General features: G+C 41.4%; 1 protein-coding gene across 2 annotated transcripts in view; it reads right to left on the reverse strand.

Annotated features, from left to right (window-relative positions):
* SND1 (staphylococcal nuclease and tudor domain containing 1) overlaps positions 1-27415 on the reverse strand; it is a 693764-nt gene that overhangs the window by 368971 nt on the left and 297378 nt on the right. For both annotated transcript variants that reach the window (XM_073652562.1, XM_073652561.1), the window contains exon 14: positions 13777-13849. In XM_073652562.1, coding sequence (XP_073508663.1) covers positions 13777-13849 — 73 coding nt within the window. The remainder of the gene's footprint in view (positions 1-13776; positions 13850-27415) is intronic.

A 27415-nucleotide genomic window follows, 5' to 3' on the forward strand; every position in this document is an offset into this window, starting at 1 on the left:
CTTCATGTAATTGTATATACTGTATTGTTTTGTTCCCATCTGTATCATCGTGCATATTTTTTATGAACACTACCTATCTTTCGGGATTAAATCTAAAAAATTTAATAGCGCTGTTCCTCTTGCTCAGTAAACCGCACCCCTGAAGCCATACGCTACCTCTAACGGGTGTCCAATTGGCCTGTATAAACGATTGGTGGTGGCAGCTAGCAGTTCTTTTGTTATTGCGGAGCTGTCAGTGACCGTACAGGGCGTGTATATATATATATATATATATATATATATATATATATATATATATATATATATATATATATATATATATATATATATATATATATATATATATATAGATATATATATATCTATATATATATTCCATGCTTTGGAATCAGAGGCGTATATACCATACGCTCACTGTTAGTTCCCCAATAACCAGCCTAGTAGTGGAAGCAGCCATTGTCACGTCCATTACTCGTCAGCCAATTGCGCTATTTCCTGAAGACTGCAGGCAGTGAAGTTGTGTTCCCTTGACATTTTGGTGGTAGCGGTGTGATCTGCGACAAAGTGGTAACAATGGTGGGATCTGCGCGATCCCCGTAGCCGTGTATCCGTGACATGGTAGTTTACAGTCAAAATTTTTATTTCAAGATTGCCCCACAAGTCATTGCATAAAAAGGGTAATTTACCTGTTGCACAAATGAAAATTAAAACTTACTAATTCACTTTTCATTCTTACAAAGTTCTTTTTCCACTTTTTTTTTTATTAAAGAAGCACTCCCATCAAAGTTTTTATTCACTTAATATATTGCAATTATATTATATAGCACGGTGTACTTACAATTGCTATTTTTGACTTTCTATCCAGATAATTCTTCTCTTTTCTCTGCTCTGTGTAGAAACAGGAAGTTTCTTGTCCCGGTAGTTATCATTCCCCTCTTCAACTATTGACCCTGCTGCTGCCTCCTCCCCTTGACAGATCTTTCGCAGTGACTTATGATTCATACAGGGAAAACTGACTACCTGTTTCTACATAGAGCTTAGAAGGATTTAGCTAGCCTGTTCTTAATCACGTGATGCCATAGACCTAATGGAAAAGAGAAGAATTAGCTGGGTAGAAAGGCAAAATGAGCAATTGTAAGTACACAGTGCTGTATAATATGATGACAGCAATATATTAAGAGGGTAACAATTTTGATGGGAGTGCTTCTTTAAAGATAAATCGACACATTTTATTAGCTGAAAAATCTTTGAGTGGTAAACTGACATACAAAAATAACCAGGCACAGTATTTCTTTTTCCAGTCCAAAAATACTTAGGATATGAAAGGTGATTTGATTCAATTTTCATTTGCCATATTCATTTTATTTCACACGGAAGCGGTCAAGAAAAACTGATCAAAGCAAATATCACTGATTAGCTACTGACCAATGGGAAATAGTAACCGCTTTTGCATAGAAAGGTCAGCAGTGTTTATGCACAGTAGAAAACTGACCTTTTATAGACTGCTCACTATTACTCCTAAGTCAACACATCATCAATACCACCCACAGATTTGGAATATGTAACAAGTCTTTGCAAGAACCTCTATGAACCAAACCTTACTCACCAACAAAGGGCTATATCAGAAACTAGGTAGCAGGTATACTAAATCTCATATTTTTTTTAATTACACATTGTGCACTTATTAGATTTCAGTTTCCCATCCTTAGGATAAGCCATCCATATCAGATCGGCGGGTGTCTGATACTAGGCGCCCCCACTGAGTAGTTGTTCTCTAGTCAGGCCGAATGTAAACAGTGTACGGAGCTAGAGCGTAATAGGGTGCTTTTGTAGATAAGGATTTATAGCTCTATCATTTTTTGATTTGGGGAGATTTGTATAGGCATACATATTTGTATACAATTATTGGGTATGTGGTTTTATTATTTTAACTTGAACACCTTGATACCTATTTTTGTCTTTGAAATATCAATTAAGTGCATTTTGATAGGCATTAACCGCGACTTTATCAATATAAGCATGTCAGCAATAATAGCTTGATCGACAGAAGAGGATTAATTATATTTTTGCATATGTAGTGGAGGTTAACTAATGATACTTCCATAAATGAACAGAACATGTAAATCTACACTCTACAAAATCCAATATTGCGTGAAGTACACATCACTGTGCTGATTTTAGCAAGAATATTGTATAACATATTTGATATACGAGAAGAGATGCATTTGCATATCATTCTAACAATATCATCATTTTTTATAATTTCGTATATCTGAATAATAATAATAACATAATCCTCTTTAATGATGACCAATTTTAACGGTGAAGAAATGGTTAACTTACCAAATAACCAATCAAAATAGCAGACGTCAGTGTGCAGTAACTAAACCCGTTAACCAATCTGGATTAAGAAAGGCATTCCACCAATCAGAGCACTAATCATCACTAAGACACGGTCGATCTGCTTCCAATCAAGATGCGCCATGTTATTGTGACATCAATGACGTGTTCGCATCTGATTGGAGCATCAGAGGCAGCAGGCCTTTCAATTGGACGCATGTCCCTACGATAACATTGCGGCGTATCGATGTTCTTTACATCAGACTTCTACATAATATGATTGGTCTACTGTTTTGTCAGCTATGATTGGAAACGATACCATTCTGGCCGTTTGCTGCACTTTGAAACAAATACTCACATAGGTTGCAGGTTATATACAAAGGATATATATATAGGAGGTGTATCTGGCAGCCATTCACGCCAGTGTCCCATCCCTTGATGATGCCACTCACGCGGTGAAACATGTTGGGGGGACGTGTACTTTTATATTACTTGTCCTATTCTGCTAAGTGAATGATGACACCCCGGGGTGTCATCAACTAAACTAATAGAGGTGATTACCTAAAAATGTATAACTATAGGCAGATTAGGGACAACATTTTAACAATACCGTGAATGCATTTTAAATATAATCAAAGCAACGTTTTATGGCTTGTTAGAGAGGGATTTCAATGTGGGATTCTTGCTCATTTGTTAATTCTGAATATATCCCTCCCAGGCCATTTCTTTCCCCTTGTTTTGATTTGGTACTGTGTACAGAGCTGAACAGCACAGCTGCATACACTGTGTAGTTGCCGATCTCCTATTAAAGAAAATTAGTTGAAGGATAAGTCATAAATATTTCAGTAGTGGACAACACCTTAGGCTGAGTTCACACGATGCGTATTTAATGCGTTTCCGCGGCGTTTTTGCAGTTGCGTAAACACCGCGGAAACGCATTAAAAACGCATGGTAGAAGGGCAGCAATGTTCCCCAATTGAAATCCGCATGTGCTGTGCCCATGATGCGGACTTTTCCGCAGCATAAACGCTGCGCTCAAAAATCCGCAGCATGTCAATTAATTTTGCGTAAACGCGGCGTTTTCGCCGCCATTGACTTGCATTAGAAAGCGCCAATTCCGCAAGACTGCATCTGTACTTGCGTAATTGGTGCGTTCTAATGTGCGGATGGTACCCGAGTGTGGAGGACAGGAGAGTCTCATTCACACCCAGGTACCATTAAAAAAGCTGTAAAACAAGAATAAAATAAAAAATATATATATATACTTACCATCTGTCGGCCCGCGCACCGCTCCTGCTTGGTTCCCGGCACTTGCAGTGAGTTGAAGGACCTGCGTTGACGTCACAGTCATGTGACGGGTCACGTGACGCTGACGTCGGCAGGTCTTTCAATTCAAAGTTGCCGGCAGCCGGGAGAACGGATTGAGCAGGACAGCGCGGGCCATCAGAGGGTAAAGTATACATGTATTTTTTATTTTTACCATTCTCTCGGGTCACACTATATAAATCCATGCTGTTTGCATGGATTTATATAGTGTGACCTAGTTGTCTAGTTGTGAATCCGCATGTATTCCGCAGGAAAAACGCATGCACAATCTGCATGCGTTTTTTCTGCCAGGGAGATGCAGAAATGATGCAGAATTTTTCTGCTTCATTTCTGCATTGTGTGCACATACAAAGTTAGAACAAAACATCAGTTAGGTCAGTAAATACAATAAGCAAGATGTCATGAAAAAGCAACATTTGCTTTTTGCCATTGCAACCTGATGACATCACATGTACACAAGTGACTTGATATGCACCGACAAAGTTACATACAGGGGTGTGGAGTCGGAGTCGTGGAGTCGGTGTCCATTTTGGTGGAGTCGGAATTGGAGTCGGTATAAAATGGACAGACTTCGACTCCTAAAATATATAATAAATTGGGTACAGTAGTTCAATGCAGTTTGTGGGGAATATTTTTTCATAGGAATTTGGGAAAGTTATGAAATGTCCTATAAATTTCTGTCCTATTCCTGATCTAAGGGTCTAGACTTTTAGCTGAGATTAATCAGTCGGTGTCATGGAAATTGAGGAGTCGGAGTTGGAGGTTTGGCTTACCGACTCCACAGCCCTGATTACATAAGCAATAATATTGCACTGCATTTTAGGATTAAGTGAACCCTAGGTGAATAAGATCCTAGGCATGTTTTACTACCGGTATACAGATATAATAGTATATGATAACTACAATCTACTATACTTGTGTTCAGCAGAAGCCACCCTAAGGCTGTGCGCCCACTATGTGTTTTTTAAGAGTTTCCGCAGCGGCAATTCCACTGCAGAAATGCTTAAAAAACGAATGGTAGAAGGTCTGCCATGTTCCCCAATGATAATCCGCATGTGCAGTGCACATGCTGCGGAAATTTCCGCTGCGGATTATCATTGCAGAAAAATCCGCACCACTACCAATTATTTTGCGGAATCGCGGCTTTTTCACCGCCAATGACTTGCATTGGACCGCATGACATCCACCATCACTACATACAGATAAGATTCGGATATCATGCGGTTCAATGTGCGGATGGTACCTGGGTTTGGAGAAGAGGAGACTCTCCTCCAGACCCGGGTACCATAGTACCTGTAAAAAAAAGAATAAAATAAAAAATATACATTATACTTACCTTCTGATCACCCCCGGCTTGCCAGCAGCTCGTGGTAGACTAAAAGGACCTGCGGTGACGTCATTTAGTCATGTGCCGGGTCACACGACCGCTAACGTCGGCGGTCGCGTGACCTATCACATGACTAAATTAAGTCATGGCAGGTCCTTGAGTCCACCGCGAGCTGCCGGCAAGCCAGGACAAGGATAACGGGGGCCATCAGAAGGTAAGTATAATATTTATTTTTTACAATTCTTTCGGTCACACTATAGAAATCCATGCTGGTTGCATGGATTTATATAGTGTGACCAAGTTGTCAAGCACTTTCCAAGTGATGCTAAAATCGCTTGGAAAGCGCTTGACAACCCGCATGTGAAAAACGCTTCACTTTCGCTTGTTCCTGGCAGGAAAAATGCATGTACAATCTGCATGTGTTTTTTCCGCCAGGGAGATGCAGAAACGCTCAGGAAAATGGTCTTACATAGCAACTATATTGAGTGTGTAGAATAGGATACAATGTAGTTTGCTGTGAGCAGACTGATCTCACAGCAGAAGTGAGAGGAGTGTTTGCAGCATGTGTCACTGAAAGAATGTCCTCTGGCTCCAAAATCAAATTAAATGCAAGAAATGATGGTCCAGATACTTAAGCCTTAAGAATAAAACAGCACTAGTAGCTTCCATATCCAGCTAAATTGGGTGCATCGGTGTACTCTGGCACCCTTTATTCACATGATCCAGGAAGAACACTATATACATGATAAAAAACTAGGAAACAGAAGGACACTGGAGGAGCAATCAGATGTGCAAAGACACAAACTGAGATGAAAATGGAGAGTGCGCACATGGAGAGGTACCTGACATGGAAGAGCAGAAGAGAAAATTATGTAATCAGAGCCTACCAAATAGGTGAGGAGATCCCAAATAACCCATATTCAGAGGGAAATGTAACCACATATGAAATACTGTATAAAGTAGATGTGACATTGTAGAAAAGATTATGAATATTAAGCTAAAAGGATCCAATAAACCTGAAAGGGACTAAAATCTAAAATTCCTCCTGTGTTTTAACACATTTGGATTAGGGACTTTTTTTTTACGCAATGTTGGAAATGCATAAGCGGCCAAGATAATAAGCCGATAATTTGTCATAAACAATTGTACTTAGCTCACAGAGGATTGCCTAAACTAAAGAAACTGTATCCACTTCTCGCGTGAGAGGAGTTATGTGCAGGCTGGCAGCCCCTGAAAGCAATAAGAAGGTTCTAATTCACTCCGCAAATGACTTGAATATCAAGAAAACTGTTCACACAATGCGGCAGATTTAGCAGTGCCGTCTACCTCTTAGTCCAGGGGTCCCGAACATGTGGCTTGGGAGCCACATGTGGCTCACACCTGCCTGCCAGCTTGGTGCATTAGTCACAGGTCTAACAAGCAGCTATGAAGAGCATGCTTGCAGTTGGGGGAAGATTGGGGGGGAGAAATATGGTAAGCTGGAGATAGGATAATGCTGCCAGTTGGAGGAGTGCTTGAAGATGGAAGCAACAGTGCGGTGGGAGTGCTTGATGCAAGAAAAGTTGATGGGGCAAAGTGGAATTCACTGGATTCAAGTATAATGCCTATAAGGGAGTTGTTGGGCACAAGGTATCGATGTGATGTCTGTGTGGAAGCTTTTGCTGTCATTATGCCCATAATGGGGGCTTTTAGGTGTCACTACAGTGGGAGTGGCAGGGGAGAAATGTGGTTTGCTACTTTCTCTCAGAGCTGAATGTGGCTCTCAAGGTAAGAAAGGTTGGAGACCAATGTCTTAAAATGTGCCAGTTTACACTAAGACCATCTAGTCTAAAGCCCTCAATACATGTTAGAGAAGTACCATCTGAATCCACTGATATCAACAGGGTTGGTTGACAACCCAATGTCTATAGGGGATGTTGGAGCAGATAAAGATTCAGAATATCCAATTTCGCTCTGATGATCTTTTTGTTCTACAGAGATAAATCGCTGACAAAGAAATCTGGTAGTGACCCTCTCAGAGAACACAATAGTGCTTGGCTAAAGCCCCCGTCACACTAAGCGAGATCGCTAGCGAGATCGCTGCTGAGTCACAAGTTTTGTGACGCAACAGCGACCTCAGCAGGGATCTCGCTACGTTTGACACTTAGCAGCGACCAGGCCCCTGCTGTGAGATCGCTGGTCGTGTCAGAATGGTCTGGACATTTCTTTGATCGTTGAGGTCCCGCTGGGTAGCATGCATCGGTGTGTTTGACACCTTCACCAACGACCTTGTTGGCGACTCAGACACAGAGACACATAGGCGTGCATCGTTATACAGATCGTTACGGGTCGCTGCGTCGTTGTGAAAGATCTGACTGTTTGACATCTCACCAGCGACTACATAGCGACGCAGCAACGATCCCTCCCAGATCGTATCGTTGTCTGGATCGCTGTAGCGTCGCTTAGTGTGACGGGGCCTTAAGACAATATTCCTATGTATGGGAGACACGTTAGAGACAACTGCCAATTAACGATCCGACAAACCATAATAAGGCCGACAGCCATCTGAGGTGTATTGGGGCTTTAGTTTACACCATTTATATGTTGGATTCCTTTATGCCAAAAATTTAGTTCTGCAGTTTTGCGCATTTTGTGGCACACGTTAGGCCATGTCTTGCACAATATGCACTTATCTACATTATTGTTTAAAGCTAACAAATTCTGCCAGATTCCCACTGTAACAGACCAGGGCATAATTGCAGCTCATATCCTGTTACACAACTGCTTTAAAGGAAACCTGTCACCATGAAAATGCAGTATAATCTGCAGGCATCAAGTTATAAAGCATGGGGAGCTCTCAGCAGATTGATGTATAGTGCTGTGAGAAAAGACTAGGTATAACCTGTATTTTCATCATTTAATCCTCTGCGCTTTCTGGCATTTTTGGTCCAGTGGGCGGGGCTATCAATAACTGACAGCTGTCTTTATATAAGTGTGCATATAGAAATAACTGTCAGACACTGATAGGACTGCCCATTGGACCGCAAATCCCAGAAAGAGCAGAGATATAAATGAATAAATCACAGGTTATACTGAATCTTTTCTCGCAAAATCACATATCATTCTGCCCACCTCCTCCTTCTCTATAACATGGTGCCCGCAGATCGCATTGCAATTTCTTGGTGACAGGTTCGCTTTAAAGTAGTATTCCCATTTCAGAAACGGATGGCAGTTCACTATGATAAGGAACTAATATATGATCAGTGGATCGCTCACTGATCTTAAAAAGGTTATGCGGAACTATTTAATTTGTTTACTACGGAAGTGAGAACTAAATGAAAGGTAGTTGCTAATTACCTGTCTGTTATGCCCAAGGCCAATCTCTGCCAGCACAGAGCTGTCACAGACTGCTCCTGACGGCGATTCAGCGGCTTCCACTTTTGTCATGTTGACAAAGCAGCAGCTCATGATAGTAGTCCGTGGCCACCAGGCGGAAACATTGCAAACATCCCCAATGTCTCTTCTGATTATTAGGACTGGCACGATATCATGAATTGTGTCATGGGGCAATGATGAGGTCTTTACAAAATCAGAAGAGGAGCTGAAGATTCCAATACATACAAGGTGGTTTGCATGGCTGCGGCCATGGACTACTGATGTGTCCGCTGGATCAGTGTACAGCAAATCAATTTTCTCATCTCTACTATTGACTTTATTTGAATAGGCAAAATGGTGATGATAATCAGCCGATCATCACAGACCAGAACTAGCTCCTCTAAATCACAGCAGATTCATTTTAGCGCTTGAAGGGAGAACTCCATTGAAGCTCAAAAACTATGCATGTTAAGAAAAAAAAAAGGGTTTCAATTGTGGACTTTGCTAAAATGGCTTGGAGTTAAAATTTAAATGCCATTTAATTAATTTCCTGACATACTAAAAATGTAAGAACTTCATTCTGTAAATATAGCGCTGATTTAATGAAACCGTAATTTCAAAGCGTTTTAACCTAAGCTATAATTTCCAAAGCATGATCAATTGTATGGGTTTCTAAACCATGTTACTACACTGTCAGCCTGTTACTGGATTCCCAAATCTAACTATGCAATTAACAGTGAGGGCAGCTGCATATCAGAGTCCCATCACACAGCAGGTTGATGGGAATGAAAAACAGTCTGGGAAATAGCCATCACACAGGAATCACTAAATGATTAGTAAATTGGATATGATGGCAAGCTGTGCCAGCGTGAGATGTATTGCACAAAGTGATTTTTGGGTTTAGGAATAGAAAAAAGAAAACTACAAGCGACAATTAAATCATAGGCTAAAAGTAGCGGTATTTTTCAAAACCTTACAAAAATGATTAAACCACAATTGTGTTTAAATTTCACTTACATGAATCAGGAAACCAATCATTTACATTTCTGCAAGAGAAATTTAATCTCTTAAAGAAAATGTAAGCAATCTACATAATGTTACTTCCTACAGTTTGTATTTTGAATAGTGTAATAGTTTAATGATGATGGACACTGAGTCTGTCAGCACACAATGACTGTGCCAACCAAGTACAGGCGCTGTGTGCCTCCTTGGCATGGCTAAACATTTATATACACCTTCTCATCTACCTGTTTTTCTTTTATCACTGCTCTGACTCTATGAAGCCAGAGGTGTCAATCAAAGAGGAGGGAGGGTGGAGATAGAGGGAAAACAAGTAGGTGGGAAGGTGTATGTATGTATATATATATAGATATATATATATATATATAGATAGATAGATAGATAGATAGATAGATAGAGAGAGAGAGAGAGAGAGAGAGAGAGAGAGAGAGAGAGAGAGAGCGAGAGAGAGAGACACATATGCATGTTTTTCTCAATATCTGACATGAAATCAGAATAAACCTTTCCCGGTTTAGGTCAATTAGGATTGCCATAATATTTAATATTTGCCAAGAGCCAGAATAATGAGAGAGAGAGAATGTTTTAAGGCATTTTTATTACTTACTGAAAAGTCAGAGGTTTACATACATTTCATTAGTATTTGGTAACATTACCCTTAAACTGAATGACTTGGGTCAAACGTTTGGGATATCCTTCCACAAGCTTCTCACAATAGTTGGTCGGAATTTGGGCCTATTACTCCTGATAAAATTGGTGTAACTGATCCAGGTTTGTAGGTCGCCTTGCTCGCACCCGCCTTTTCAGCTTTGCCCATAAATTTTCAATCGGATTGAGATCAGGGCTTTGTGATGGCCACTCCAAAATATTGACTTTGTTATCATTTTTATTTTATGATTGGGTCATTGTCCATTTGGAAGACCCATCTCCGGCCAAGCTTTAACTTCCTGGCTAATGTCTTGAGATGTTGCTTCGATATTGCCATATAATCTTCTTTTCTCATGATGCCATCTATTTTGTGAAGGGCACTAGTCCCTCCTGCAGCAAAACAACCCCACGACATGATGCTGCCACCTCTGTGTTTCACAGTTGGGATGGTGTTTTTGGCTTCCAAGCGTCTCCTTTTTTTCCACCAAACGTAACGATGGTCATTATGCCCAAAAAGTTACATTTTAGTTTCATCAAACCCCAGGACATGGCTCCAAAAATTAAGGTCTATGTTCCTGTATGCATTTGCAAACATTAATCTGGCTATTTTATGTTTCATTTGGAGTAATGGCTTCTTTCTGGCAGAGTGGCCTTTCAGCCCATATTAATACAGTACTCGTTTCACTGTGGATATTGACACAATCCTACCAACTTCCACCATCATCTTCACAAGGTATTTTGCTTTTGTCCTTAGGTTGATATGCACATGTCGGACCATAGCACTTTCATCTCTGGGATACAGAACCCGTCTCCTTCCTTAGCGGTATGATGGCTGGACATTCCCATCTTGTTTGTACTTTCGTATAATTGTTTGTACAGATGAACGAGGCACCTTCAGGTATCTTGAAATTGTACCCAAGGACGAGCCAGACTTGTGCAAGTCCACAATTCTCTTCCTGATATCTTGGCTGATTTCTTTAGACTTTCCCATGATGCTACTCAAAGAAGCAGGGTGTTTCAGGTGTGCATTAAAATACATCCACAGGTATGTCTCTAATTAACTCAGATGGTGCCCAAAAAACTATCAGAAGCTTCCAAACACATGCCATCATCATATGTGCAGTCCAGAATTGTTTAAAGGCATAGTGATCTTAGTGTATGTCAATTTCTGACTTTGCAGTAAGTAATAAAAATGCCTTAAAACATTCTCGCTCTCTCATTATTCAGGCATTTGGCAAATATTAAAAATTATGGTAATCCTAAGTGACCCAAAACGTGAGAGGTTTATTCTAATGTCATGTCAGACATTGAGAAAAACATGCATATGTGTCTTTTTCTATAGTGTATGCAAACTTCTGGTTTCAACTGTATATATATAAATGTTTGGCTCAGCCATGGAGAAACAAACTGTTGGTTTGAACAGTCATTCTGTGCTAAAATACTCTGTTTAAGAATGTCTTCTATGATATAAAAAGGATAAGGTGTAGAGTATAATCATTCTGAAAAGTGCATATAGATGCGAGATCTGCCAGTTTGCAGCTAAAATCCCCCATACACATTAGATAAAAGTCAGCACAACTCGCCAGTTTTGCAGGGCTTACATGAGCATGTAATGTGTAAAGGGGCCTCCTGACAGTCCCTCAACAAATGTTGGGCACATGAGGATCAGGCGACTGGAATACAGTTGCCCAATACTTTTGTTCAGGAGGGAGATAAGAGCCACCGCCAGATGATTCTGGCAATGACTTTCATAGGAAGTGCAGGAACGATCAGTCGAGCAGAGCATTCTTGTGCATGGGGAAGACTGGAAAAAATGCTATCAACCAGAGAGCTATCTAATGTGTATGACCAGCCTAACATTGCTTTCAAATTTTAAGGGCACATAAGACATTTTGTTGCTGATTAACTTTTTGTTGCAATTTACGCAACTGTGCCAAAAATGTTGCACTTTTGCTATAATCCTGAAAATTTCAGCATAAAATGTTACATGTAATAATACCCTAAAACCATTGTCAGGATCTTAAAAGGGGTTGTCTCAACCTAAAAGCTTTGATGAATCAGGACCTTAGTTTCTTTTCCGACTGGCATGCATAGTAAATGCAGAGCTTCAAAGTGGAGTGTCAGGGTTCCACAGCGACAGAGACAACACAATATCTCACCGTTGCCGCCACTCTGTCAGGATTTCGGCAGGATTGAGCAGGGATTCGCGAGCACACAATCCTGACTACTCACTATGTAGCTATCGGCAAGCGAGCAGAAAGCGCATGGAATATGTGTATACTCCCCAGTACGGTAACTGCCAGCCTCACAATAGCCCAATTATTATTATTCTCTGCCACCACTGGCCAGATTGGAAATATAATACAGGCCTGTTCGGACGCCTGCGTTCTGGTAGCGTATGGCTTTGGGGGAGGAAACTATTACAAAGCAAAATAAACAGAACTATTACATTTTATATTTAATCCAAAAGGGAGGCAGTGTTTAGGAAAAATATACAAGATTTTACAAAAGGGGACATTACAATACATATGCAGTTACACAAAATAATAAGGATTAAAGAAGAAACTTACTATACGATCGCAGAAACATTCAATATAGGTGGAGGGGAGACACTCCAGATTGATTTGACCGTTACCGAACGGGATCCTTTGCTTATAATAAATATATACTCCCGGCCATGAATGCTCATCCATCCTCCATGGATTCCTTTATGCCTAGGGGGAGTCCTGCCCACACACCCCCTGGGATGAGATCACAGGGGCTGGTCTCCAGCCTTCATATTTTTATTAGAATATCTGGCTTTTGCGATAACTCATCGTTAGTTGGTCGCAGAAGCCCGGAAGTAATAACATTTTTTCCGTTATGAATTTACCTTTCTTTAAAGACCACACATGACATAGTTGCGGTCTGCTATTTTGTTATTTCTGTGCCATAGCCACCAGGAGGGGCTTACAGTGACGGGAAAATATCCATATTGTTCCTTAGCTGACCCTGTCCCCTAAAAATATGGGCCCCATTATTAAAGGAATTATGGAACTTCCAATATTTCATATTTCGGGTCGGCTCCGGCCTGGCTGCAAGACCTCTGTTAAATTCCCTTTGATGTCCTGGGAATAAAGTTTCCTCAGCTAGATGTAAATTATCGCAGGTCTGTGTCAGGGGAAAGCACACTTGCATACTAATTGGGTTTGTAGCACCTTTCTTTGTGCCAGCATTTGTCAAAGTCACTTCTGCTGTGGTGATAATTTGCATACAGACAGATGGTAGATTGTCAGCTCTTCTCTCCTGACAAATACTCTAGGGGAGGGGGAGAAGAAGAGGGGTCTGGGGGGGAAGGGCGGGGGATTCTTAATATTTTTCTGACATGGAGCAACACCCCAGCTGAATCACTAGATTCTACATTTCATTCACTAATGGAATAATCCTCGGCCTCATCATACTAAAGCAAGCAAGCACACAACATAAGAAAGGAGAGAAGTGCACATCCAAATACTATACAAAATACAACAATAGATATTAAACACAATTATACAGACCAAAAAAACAAACATCCATATAAGTAAAAGCATCTAAAAACAAACATGAATACTTAGGACAGCAGAGTCTGTGTCCCAGCAAACCGTCCTATATGTTAAAGGCAATACCCCCAACAATATGTCAACTTCACAACTTCATCAGGGGTTTTTAAAGGGATGATTCTTTGCCTTACGCTTTTCATTTTATTACTGCAATAAAACACTTTGTGACAGGACAATCGGTCTTACCCCAGAAATGTCTGCCACCCTGTGTATGGGAACTTCTTTTTTGCTGTGCAGTCCTTTGGCATTCTTGATGGCTCTATTATGATGAAAAGACAAAGAAAGATGAGCATCTTACTAAAGTTAAACTTCAGTTAGATCACATAGTGCACTTACCGACATAAAAAAAAATACAGGAAGAAAGGTTAGGCACATGTAGGCATTCTCTACTGTACCATATTTCTATGAGCAGTGATGTCAAAAAGTTGTGTCAGAATCACCTGATACATTGGAAATGTTGCACAGTTGGGCTAAAGGCAGGGCCGGATCCAGGTTTTTGTGGGCCGTGGGCGAAAGACTCTCAATGGGCCTCTTTAACACATACCACAATTCATGATGCACAGATACAGCAGAGAAATATATATATAGTACAATGCTGAAGATTTCACTTCTTACATTACATGAGCGATATCTATTGTAAATTCTACAATAGCTCAGAAACCGGCGAATCCTCACAGCGCACAGTGCAGACTGGACAGTATAGTCCTCCATACAGTATTATGGGCCCCATATATTGCTCCATGCAGAATACTGGTCCCCATATAACGCTCCATACAGGATACTGGTCCCCATATAACGCTCCATACAGGATACTGGTCCCCATATAACGCTCCATACAGGATACTGGTCCCCATATAAATCTCCATACAGGATACTGGTCCCAATATAACGCTCCATACAGGTTACTGGTCCCAATATAACGCTCCATACAGGTTACTGGTCCCCATATAACGCTCCATACAGGATACTGGTCCCCATATAATGCTCCATACATGATACTGGTCCCCATATAACGCTCCATAGAGGATACTGGCCCCCTTATAACCCTCCATACTGAATACTGGCCCCCACATAATGCCCTATGCAGGATGTCACCCCCCCCCTTATAATACCCCATGTAGGATGTCACCCCCCCACCATATAATGCCCCATGCAGGATGTCACCTCTCCCCCCCATTTAATGCCCCATGCAGGATGTCACCTCCCCCCCCATATAATGCCCCATGCAGGATGTCACCTCTCCCCCCCTTATAATGCCCCATGCAGGATGTCACTTCTCCCCCCATGTAATGCCCCATGCAGGATTGCAGGATGTCACTTGTCCCCCCCCATATAATGCCCCATGCAGGATGTCACTTGTCGCCCCCCCCATATAATGCTCCATGCAGGATGTCACTTGTCCCCCCCCACCATATAATGTCCCATGCCTCCATACATATAAAAAAAAATCAAATACTCACCTCACTTCTCACCTGCTGCCGCTGCTCCGGACCCCTCACCTGCACAGGCGTCTTCCCGCTCTGTGCTGCCTGTGACGGCTCTGGAGAGAGTGCAGTGTAAAGATGTCACCGCACCCTCTGACCTGAGACGTCACAGTGCAGCAGAGCTGGAGCTGCTGCGGAGGCACGGGGACAGGTAAGTATTGTGCCAGCTGCCGGGGCCCTGAGCAAGCGGGGGGAGTGGGCGCTGACACCTGCTCAGGGCCCCGGCACTTGCCCGGGTGCTGAAGCCGGTCCTGGCTAAGGGTACACCTATATATTGTCAAAGAATGCTTGCTCTCCACAGGAATGAATGCAATTGCCAAGGTGCCCAGCTACTATACTGAAAGTGTGGAACCGAGGAGAATATAAACTTTATTTCTCCTGGGAGCTGCCGGCTTTCAGTCTTTAAGGCATGTGGGCATGGCTTCTGTCATCACTCACTATACTGTGAGTGGCGGTTGTAACTACGCCTTGGCACTGACTGACAGCTAGCTCAGCAGTGCATCAGTGACAAAGTGGTATTCCTCCAGGTAATTCAGATGGTCTCACAGTTGACTTGAAGACACCTGAGGAAGGCTGTTCTCAGCCAAAACTCATTGTGTGTGTTTTTAACTGTTTTAAAATAAATTCATCTGAATTCTTTGGAGGAATACCACTTTGCCTCTTTGTCATAGCGGTGGAAGTGCCAATTTCCTGGATTTTTTCCATTTTCAAAAGCTTATCGTGGGAATGTAGCATTAGGATGCTGTTGCTTACATACTCCCTGTGATCATCTCATGGTCACTTAATATGCAATTTGAATACTTGTGACCATGCGCCAACATCTTTCTCATCTGCTTCTTTCAACTGAGACCATTGAGAGAAGGAGAAGTGACAGGCGGTGAACTACCTCTTACCTGATGGCATCACTGGCTTCTCTTGATTAGCTGGCCTGATGCGTCATCATTTTTGCAGCATGATGCACATGTGACACAATATTAGGCCATCTAATCAAAAGCAGAGCCATGGATCATGGTAGATAGGAGGTGGTTCACAGGCCATAGACTACTTACATAGACTTTGGACAGGCTCCTGGAAATCAATTCAAACCATCACTAATAAATTGCAATAATCACATGTAGTACAACTATGTACAACTATGATCACATTCAAAAAACTACGCAAGGTGCATGTTTTTGTAGGAGTGTAGTATATTCTGCGTTTTACTATATTTAAAGGAATACCCTCCAGAATGAAAGACAAACATAAGCTTAGCTATACCAAGTCTGAACAGTCTATAGCTAAAAGGAGCGCCATTTCTCAATACCTTATTTGTACTTTTTAAAATAAACACGCTCTGCCGATATGAAATCGCAATGTGAACAGCACCTAAATAAGACTACTTTCACATCTGCGTTAGGAAATTCCATTTGTCTTTTCAATTTTAGAAACAAAACAGTTGAATTATTCTGCAAAATGGATCTGAGGTTTATCAGTTTTTAGAATGGCAAAAAAAAGTTTTCCATGCAGAATTTTTTTTTCTAAAAACTGGCACACAACGCAACTGAGACATCCTGCATAATAATCAGCGGGGCCCCGCACATTGGGGTGCTTTTATACACAATAGATGCAAAAACACAAAGGTACACATAGGTACACACACGCAGGTCAACATGCCGGAGGGTTGTTGTCACATGACCGACATCTTGTTAAGCACTATTCAGTTAATCCATGGTTTAATTGGCTGTCCCATGCTACTTTACAGACAGGGGTTATGAAAATCTCATTAAGAAGTAACATGAAATATTACTGATAGGAAATTTTTCTAAAGCGAAAAAAGTGTAGGTGTAGCGACTTTAGCCGCAAAAAAACCCCTTTAATTTCCTCTCCAGGATAAGGGCCAGGCTTATAATGGTCATGAAGGTCCATTATCCATTACAATCATTTGCTCCCAAGCCTCTGTATTGTTTACACATATATCTGGCTGCTATAGGATGAGCCTATCGGCAAATATGCAAATCCTACTAAATGTCGGCATGCCATACAATGCTCACAGTCTGCCATGACAGCTGGAAATAGAAGGAGTGGGGAGAAGACAGTATACAAAGCATGCTCATACTGTGAGCGGAGAGCGACATGCTCTTACATCAGCATTTCCATCCATTTCTAAAAGAGAAGTCATGTCCCCCTGCTGCAGAGAACAGGTTTATTGGAAGGCACAATTTTACACATCAAAAGTAATAATGCCTTCTTTTCATTAATTCCTATGACTGCTTAATGACATGGAGGGGATATAAATGCAAAGTATGAAGCTTGTGCTGTGGAGTAAATGGGAACAATTCTCTCAGGTGTAAAGAGCATAGCTCTCCAAAGGAAATACCACTGGTCAATTAGACAGGGGAAATAAATTAGCAAGCGCCACCGAGCTGACATTAACACCCATTTGCCATTCAATGAAAAGCAATAAGCATACATATAATATAGCAAGTGCAGGAGAAGAGAACATGCTAATCCGGAAAGAGAAGATGCACCATGGACAGGGACATTCAGGTCAAACAACGAAGAGTTAAGTGTGGACGGAGCAGCAGTTTACTTAGGTCCTGACAGGTTGCAGGTAGCTTACCACAGCACAATGCTACAAAAATAGCCAAGTCCTCTACCACCTGTTGTCTCCTAATCTATTGTACACAGCCCTTTCCATCAAGGATGAAACAATCCCACTGTCTAGAGCCCCCCACCCTCTGTGCTCTGCCAGCTTTAATGGCCAATGAGGCAGGGGGAAGAACAGTGGTCACGCTGAGCCTCTATTCATGCCCAGCTCATATGTGACTCAATGAGCCAATAGGTAAAAGGTTTAGGTCCTCCCTGCAGACACCGCACAATGCACTTCACAAGCTCATTTTATAAAAGACAAGTGTCAATAAAAACAGGACTTTGGAAAGGTTTCTTCTCTCAGATGAGCCATATAATATATACCAAACAGGCACAACTCTTTGCTTTAAGGCTGGTTTCACACTGCGTTTTGCTGCCTTTTTTATGGTACTTTTCATGGCGTTTTGCTTGTTTGCAGCCAGATTTGGCATTTAAAAGGAATTCACTGCCAATAATATTTTTTAATACGATGCACAGCATGAATCAGAGACCAGCTCCTGCATTACAAGCATCTATGTTTTACTCTGAAATACTACAGTGTTTCATAGAAAGACATAGTTGAACGTGCGGCCAGAGATGAGGTAAGTAGTCCATGATGCGTGTTCCCGCCGGCTACATGTGCATAGGAAGGAGGAAGAGACCTGTCAGTCTGACTGCGGGCGTAAAACATGGAGGTTTGTAACTGAGGGAGCAGTACCCGGACTTATGCTGCCCATCTTTGGGGTGTATGAATGAGCCAGCAGGTTCTTACATTTCTTAGACCTGTAGAGACTAGTGTATTTATTTTGAAAACCTATGTCAGAATGATTGTATAATCCTTGTTGGACTAATGTTTATTGTTATTTATTTTACTCACTTATATACAGACAACATCATCACTGTCCCCATTGGGGCTCACAATCTAACCTATCAGTATGTCTTTAGAGTGTGTGAGGAAACTGGAGAACCCGGAGGAAACCCACGCAAACATGAGGAGAACATACAAGCTCCTTGCAGATGTTGTCCTTGGTGGGATTTGAACCCAGGACCCCAGTGCTGCAAGGCTGCAGTACTAACCGCTGAGTCAATAAAATGTTTATTTTTATAAAAAGGAGGAAAACTTTCCTAAAGTATTTTAAGCTATTAGTGACATGTATTTTCATTGCAAGTACACCAACCTCGCCAGGACTTTTAGACCCATTTACAAATGTATGCCATTTACATTGTAAAATTTGGTGAAAAAAACTGTAAAACCAGATAGTGATGCATTTATTTTAACTTTCTGATGGTAGAGCCTTCATTATATTTTCTGCACATGAAAATACATGCCCATATCTATCTTGTGTGGACCTTCTGTAGGCATTGAACTAGTATAAACAACATACTACATGTAATCCGTATATTAATTCTAGATGCTTTTAGGTCGGGGATAAAGACAGAATTTTTTTTAAACAAAATTCAGTTTTATATAACCAACAGTAATAGCCACAGCACTGCATTACATTGCACACATCTCAGTGTGTTCCTGTAGACCATCACTGTAGCCTGAAAACGGCATCAAATTGGAAAATCTCGCTACTACTAGTAAGGGTGTGCAGCTTCCACCTTAGAAGGCCCTTTGAGCCCTCACTCCTGGCTCCTCACCTCTGTTCTCCTTTGGGTCATGTAGATTTGCAGTTGATAAGTAATGCTGACTGCCATCTGCTGGTGAAAGCTGAACATTGCATGCAAGTTATTCACCTTTCACCAATTACATTACATACAGCAATAGAGGAGCTAGAATAGCTCCGGCATATTCACTTCCCTGCTATGAGGATGATCTCGTTCCCCATTTTATGAAAGAAATCCAGAAAAAAATGTTTGTGTTACAGAGATGAATGTGTATGTATGTGTGTCACAGTATGTACATACATGCATGCATTTATATGGATGTACTTTTCTTGTATGTATTCATGTCAAATGCAAGTGTATATGTATCCATAGGCCCCAGCCTCCCTAATCATTATGTCAATCACAGAAATAGACAAGCTAGAATGGCGTGCGGCACTTGTCATACATCCTAAAGTGGCAGCCTGCCTGCCTTTTAATTGCAAAGTAATTTGAAGTTCAATATGAATGAATGAACTTATTAAAAAATCCTGTTAGTGATTACATGATTAAGCAGCACATCTGCAAAAGGAGAAAAGGATCCAGAAGGCAGTGAATGGCATGTTACGAAGCAGTGCACTTCACATCTCGCATCAAAGAGAAAGATATTCACTTTGCAAAGGGCATAAATCAAATACTTATGACAAAGCATATCTTTCTTCTGCCACGTATCTAAAGCAATTTGCAAAATTGCCTTAAATTAAGGAAGCACATCAATGCCTTATGCCCTTCAGCATCTAAACAAAAAGACTTACTCCTGAAATTATTCAGCCATTCATCAATAACCGACGCAACTTTTATCAGCCTCCAAATATGATGAATATGCAGCATTAATAGCCAGGACACTGAAATAAATGCATTCAGATAGCAGGCTGCTGGGTGCATTCATTTGGGGTTTGTGCAGCATCTTCGAAACACCTTATTTATAGCTCTGGATGACAATGTCTTCCTATCTGAACAATGAGAGCCTTTAACTTCCGGAATACAGCAGAAATATCGCTTTCCAGAACTCTATTCAATCCAACAAAGGCTCCACAAGCTAAGAATGTGAAATTTTGTTAATTCTTGCATTTCACTGCTATAAACACTTCCTTTCCCAGGCAGCTCTATACTTCCCTGCCAAATCTGGGGTCTCCACAGCAACCACAGATGCCTTCAAGCTTCCTCCAAAAGTGCATACAGCCAGGAAAAGGGAAGCAAGAGGCGCCTCTCCCCGCACGTTCAGCAGGAAAGAGCCTATGGAGAGCGGCAGAAAGATCTGCGCAAAGTCACTACTGACCAGGGGAAAACAAAACCAATTCTCCTAAGTTTTGGCTGCCTTGCTTCATAGCAAAGTTTACAAGCTAGCTTTATGTTTCTTTTAGAATATTTTTAAAGCAAAAATAATAATTTATGAAATGACAATACATAAAACAGAACATCAGCTAATGCACAAGTACACCCAAATGTACATATCTGTAATGCCCCTTCTGCACCCGAGCCGCAGATTCAAAAGAAACATAAAGCTACACTTTCTTCATAATAGAAACCAACACGCCAGGAAAAATAAAGAGGATTAAACACTGGACACCTTGTACTGCTTAATGATTAGAAGCAGAATTTTTCAATGTTCGGATGTTACGGCAGTGACGAGACCGGCGCTTACAGGCTCATAACATTTGCACATACTGAATTCATAAAACCCTTAGAGAGTAACAGCTTTAATTTGTATTTAATGGATCAACAGTACATCTGAAAATGAGCAACTTTGTAATTTATGTCATAAAAAATAACCCATTTCTCTTCTCGGATTGATCTTTCGCTTTCAATACATGGATGAAATTTGTATTCAGTGAAGGCAGGTTTTCCTATTACTATGATATGAGATAGGAGATGACAATTGGTGCTTCTAAGCTTCTATGAAGAGGAGAGGAGCTGGAGGCACAAACGTTCTGCTCAAAGTTTGACCTTCATGAGCACTAACTGTCGTCTCCTATCTCAGTAATGGGAAAAAATAACATTTTTCTCTTCTCGGACTGATCTTTCGCTTGTAATGCATAGATACAGTCTGTATTCACTGAAGACACATTTTACTCTAGAATAGAGAATTTTGAGACTGAATGATCAAAGAGGAAAAAGAAGCAGATTTTTAGAATAAGATATATTACAAAGTTTCTTATTTTAACATGTACTATTGATTTATGAAAAACAAAACAAAGTAAAGGTTACTCTCTAAAGGGAATCAGTCAACCGTTTTTTTTGCCACTCAATCTGAGAGCAGCATAATGTAGAGACAAGAGACCCTGGTTCCAGTGATATGTTACTTAATTTGCTGCTGTTATCCGTGATTTTATAACATCTACAGCAAGCAGCTCAGTATCCGTACAGCACTAGTAAACTTGCTGCCATGTAGTACTCCATATTCATACGCTCAGTATAAACCCGCCCCTACCATTGACAGCTTTCTGAGCACACTGTGCATAGACAGAAAGTGGTGTGGGCAAGGTTATACAGAGTTCAGCATTCAGATAGCTGGTAGATCTGTTGCAGATAAAACTGTGATGTAATAAAAAAAAAAATACAACACAAAGCCTAGTAAGTGACACATTGCTCAAATCAGGGTCTCTGCCCCTAAATCATGCCGCGATCATAGCCTAAGAATAAATTGTTATTTTCATAAATATGCAATTGGAAATATCAGCCACAGTTAATTTTCATACTGAAAAAGACTCTTGTCTATATTATGTGTCCTATTAACCCATTACTTGCCAAATTAGCAATTTTCATTTTTTGTTTTTTTTGGACCTAATTAGAAAATCTTAGTTGCTAGAAGCAAAAAATTAGGCGTCCCAAAAAAAGGACATTGGTAGATAATGGGTTAAAGGGAATCTAATTTTTCGCCTCTCACTGCAGACTATCAAAACATACCAGCAATAGAAATCTTTCTTAGCTGGTCACTTAGACAATCCTGTTTATTAACACACTTTAATTACAATCATCATTAAATTGATCGATCCAGAATACTCAGATCTGATACGAGGGGTTAATCACCTCATCTCAATAGTGCGTTGGGAGGTGAGAGGCGGTGATGGGCCCCAGCTAGGAAACATCCAGTTCAGTGCACCTGCCCTATTGTTCTGAAAAGGACGCATGCACAATACCTGCTGTCTGTGCACAAGACCGGGCACTTCGCCACTAATTTCAATACAGCACTAAGTGTCGTTGGTTAACAACTTTAATTCTGACATCAATTAAAGGCTGGTCACCAAACTTTTGTTTTAAAAAAAAAAATAGAGCTGCAGGTGGATTATTTTATAGAGGCTGTTAAGATTAATAGGTCTACTGAAACAGAGCGGAAGGGGGGCGATTCTCAAGTAGAGCATCAATTGGCTTTCACAGGGCAAACTAAAACACTCTTCTTGGATTTCTGTTGGTAATACACGGTCTAAAAAAGAAATCGGCCATATCTTCAGAATAGCAGACGGTATAGCATAGAATTTCATCAATATAAAGTACCCCAAACAGATTAAAGTGAGACAAACATCATTGTTCAGGGGGACAAGCTAACCATCCAATATATGTGGTGGGGCTCCCAACGCTACGACAACTGCCCAATTTCTCTCTCCTAACATCTGTTTGTATACCAATACCATGTAAATACTTTTATGCCCAAAAATGACAAAAGTATTCTTGGGTGATGCCTTTATTGGCTAACCAGAATAAAATATATATATGAAAGCTTTCAGAGCGCATAGGCTCCTTCTTCAGGCATATATTACAAATGAATAATAGCCTGAAGAAGACGCCTCTGTGCTCTGAAAGCTTGCATATATATATTTTTTTCTGGTTAGCTAATAAAGGCATCACCCGAGAATACTTTTGTCATTTTTGGGCATAAAAGTATTTACATCGATTTTTCTGGCTAACATGGTACCACAATATAACTTTGTATTATACATCATTATACCAATACCAGAACCTTTGGTTCTCCCTGGAGATGAGCAGCAGTCAGAGATGTCTTCAAGACCTCTACAATTCTCCCTGCCATGCTGGATATCCGTTCCGGAGCAAAATCCTGACTGATTGTGTGACACCCCAGGGGTCTGGTTGTCACAGTGATAGAGATATTACGTCTGAGAGCAGGTGGGAGGTCCTTTGGTCAGGGATCCTGTGCATGCCACACCTCCTGCCCAGCCTTGGGAGGGGAAGAACTTCCCCTGTATAAACCCGGGGCTGAGGCAGGGTAGGGAGTCCAGGAAGAGTAGAGACAAGAGCAGCATAGGAAGCAGCAGAGTGACAAGGAGTCAGGGGCTGGCAGCTAAAGAGCTCGCCCTGACTAAGAAGATTCTTTACCGGACCCGGAGTCCGAGGCTGTGGGGACTAACTTCTACCCAGCAGCAGAATCCGTCAGGCAGGGGATTTCAGGTCCCCTGGCCCAGAAGCCCGAAGGCCCGGTCACACGCGTGGGACCAGCACCGCCATCGTGGAGCGGAAGCCATTAGAAGGCCCCGAGTCACCGGCCATACGGGTGAGCACCACACGGTACACTCAGGGACGTGGGCTACTTACATCAGCTTCTAGCAAGGTAGCCAGAAGAGTACAGTCAGCTTGGGAGGCCTACAACTACGCCTGGCCAGGGGAGATCCCATCTGCTCAAGGACTGACCAGGCCCCGTTCGCTAGCAAGTACTCCGGGAGGGTCTATCGTTGTTACCAGTAAAGACCCTGAACGCTACCATACCGTCTCTGAGTGGTTCCTGCTACCCCCATCATCCACGTCGGCTGCCCTGAGGCCATACCCCTCCCGTTGGGGGTTATACTATCACGCTGCACCATCCTTCCACCGGCCTCAGCGGTCTGCCCTGCAGCAGCAGCCCCCTGGCTGCATTCAACGGGTGGCGTAGTCATCAACCATTTTCTACCGCTAACAGACTGCCGTCCAGTTTGACTCCCTGGGCACGGACCGGGTCACCGCCACGAGACTACAACCCTAAACAGATCCGGCTCCGGGTAAGCTCCCGCGTGCGCAACGCAGCGCGACACAGGCCCAGGGGCGCGTCAATTGCAACCCACTATTGCCTAATGAGTGCTTGGCGTTCATCACAGTATCTATGTTTTTGTTTTTCTCTAAAGTATAACAACTTATGAAATAGTTAATAATTGTACTTCAGTAACCATAGAAACAGCTGACTACAATATCTAAAAACAATGAAGCAACAAACTATGTGAAAACCAAAATTTGTGTCTGTCTCGATAGTTTGGCCACGATTACATGGGCACTTTCATATATGCTACAATAAGAAACATCTCAGACCAAGGTCAGGCTGCTGGAAGTCAAAACATTTTGTCCTATCCACAACTACCAAATCCACTGAAAACCGGCATTTCTACGAAAGCATCTGCCAACATGTGCGTGACGATGCTAGTAAGGAAAAAAGAATAAAAAATGAAGAGTGTTATTGACCCACTTGCTGAGATACAACACAGAACCACTGGTAATACAAAAGTAATATCTTCAGCACTTAATTATACGGAAGAGATTTGGCATCTGATAAAGCTTCTTTATATTTCATACACCAAACTGGTGATTGCAAATGTAATCACCAAAGTAATTCCAAGTTAACCTTCACAGGATGCAATTCAATGACACCAATAGGAGGGGGACAGTTGACTGCGTAGTCAGGCATCCTGGAGCTCAAATCCATGACTCATGAACACCAACCTACTTTAAAAGGGATTTTCTCAAAATCATAAATGGTAAAAATTGCTGAATGCTTGTAAAAACAAGCAACTTTGCAATTTACCTCTTATTAAAAATCCTGTACACTTTCAAAAGCGGTGAGCTTTAAAAAGAGTAACTAAACCAACTCGTTTCATATTTTTTATTCCTTCAATTCCCTTGAGTTCGTAGAGGTTCAGGTCCCGAGAACCCAGATTGCTCAAAATACCCCTTAGATGATCGTATCTCTGGAGACTTAAGCGCAGAGCTCCTCCTGAGCGTGCACACAGAGCAGAGTACGGATTCAATAAAAGACACAGACTTTCAGAGATGTACTCTGCTGATTGTGAGCATAGACTATCTATTCAATCTGTACTCCGCTCAGGTAGGAGCGATGTGCTCTTGTCTCCTGAGCGATTGGCGGGGACCCAGAATCCTTAACCTCAAAAGAAATTAAAGAGACAAAAAAAAAATTATACTTTTTTTTTTTGCAAAGACCACTGGTTAATTTTACCTTTTATTGTTTGTTGCAAAGGTTAGCCACATCTGCAGTTTATCAGTGGTTGCTATTCTCTTATGCAAAGAGTGCATCACTTACAAGCTCTTTGCTATAGAACTTGCAAGTGTTCTGCTGCACCTGGCTGGATCATTGGATTCCGCTAGCTTCAGTGTCACTGTGTTCATCCAATGCTGCAGAAACAAAAAACAAACAGTCTGTGCTTACAGCATCAGAGAGCGTCCAACCATGCTACTGGTCCAAGCTCTAAATCATGAGGAGTGCAGGGCTCCGCGGCCATCAAGAAGCCACGACGCTCAGTAATGGTGCACTTCTAAAGCAACATGTTGAGAAAACCTCTTAGGGCTCATATCCATATGTGTGCAAAAAGACATTCCGATATCTGGACCGAAAAACCGGACGAGTTTCATGCGATTTTCATAAGAGGACAATGAGATTTTTCACACCTAGCATCCGTATGTAATACGTTTTTTTCCTCTGCAACTATTATTCTGCAATCATTTCCAGGACCATTTACAATGTTCTATGCTACAGAATGGTAATGTATCCATAAAAATCGGATGGCATACGGATGGTGCGCTTGTCGTCCGGTTTTTCTCTCGCACCCATTGACTTGTATTTGGCGAGGCTCGTTCGATATACGCGGCAAATCGCATGATGCTGCGATTTTTTTCTCTGTCCGATTTCAGCTGAGAAAAAAATAGCAGATGAGCTGTAACTCATAGATTAACAATGGTCACAGTGCAATCCGATTTTTTATCGGATTGCACTTGTCCGTTTTTTTTGCAAATGAGTATGAGCCCCTAAAGAGATTGTCCACTACTTTATCATTGATGACATCATCAATGAAAAAGTAGTGGATAACCCCTTTAAAAAAGTAATTTCAACGTTAGAATGTTAAACCTAAACATGTTCATGTCGATAATGTAAAGTTTCAGAAAATCCTGGCATTTATAGAGATAAATATTTTAAATAGAGGCGCTATACATTTGTTCTCATTTTCTACCATTTAGGTGGCGCTCCTTGAGTAACTTTTTTTTTAAGGCTCCATACAGATATGGACCTTTTAATTTGGCCCTAATTTGTATAGTCTCTACCAAAGGGACATTACTCAAAGGGTAATAATGCAAAGCATATATTCAACTGGATTAAAACTTGAATATCATGGCATAAAAGCAGCTTTATTGGTACAAAATAGCCAAGTGACTCTTGAGAAAGCCTCAGAGCTGACAGGCAAAACGTGCGTCGAGGAGCGGTCTGACCACCGTTTTATCTGCCCCACGCTGTCTTTAGGACCCTTCTCCCAGGTGAGCACATGGAATTTTCCCTAGATTGAATATCGGTAGACTTGATCTAGGGTGCTACTTAAGCTGATTTAATCATCACTCTATAATATATATATTACTAGTTCCTTCTCACCTGTGAGGGACATATTTGGGTCCCCCTTTCACCATGGGGGGACACAGTGTCTTAGTTCTTTGCACCTTATGCCCTTTTGAGATGTCTTTTTGACCTATTACCTTATGTAAGTATGTATGTGACTATGACTATTTTGTACCAATAAAGCAGCTTTTATGCCATGATCCTCAAGTTTTCTCCAGTTGTATACATTTTTCGGAGTAGGCATACTCAGGCTGGGTCAGGGATTCCCGACTCGTCTCCCAGCCAGAGTATATTATAATGTGGGCCACTGTTTGTTTAATAATGCAAAGCAGTCTAAAGACAACTCCCCAGAGAATCATGAAAGGAAAGCCCCTTTAATAAAGGCAATAAAACTTAGAATTAGACCAGATTAACATCATGTTTTTTGCAATCTATAGGGGGCTTTGTCTGAAGCGCACAAAAAAAATAGGATTCAGACAGATCTGCCATC

The sequence above is a fragment of the Phyllobates terribilis genome, unplaced genomic scaffold (assembly GCF_046119375.1).
Source record: "Phyllobates terribilis strain yellow unplaced genomic scaffold, ASM4611937v1 Scaffold_11__3_contigs__length_659146591, whole genome shotgun sequence".
In the NCBI taxonomy this organism is placed as follows: domain Eukaryota; kingdom Metazoa; phylum Chordata; class Amphibia; order Anura; family Dendrobatidae; genus Phyllobates; species Phyllobates terribilis.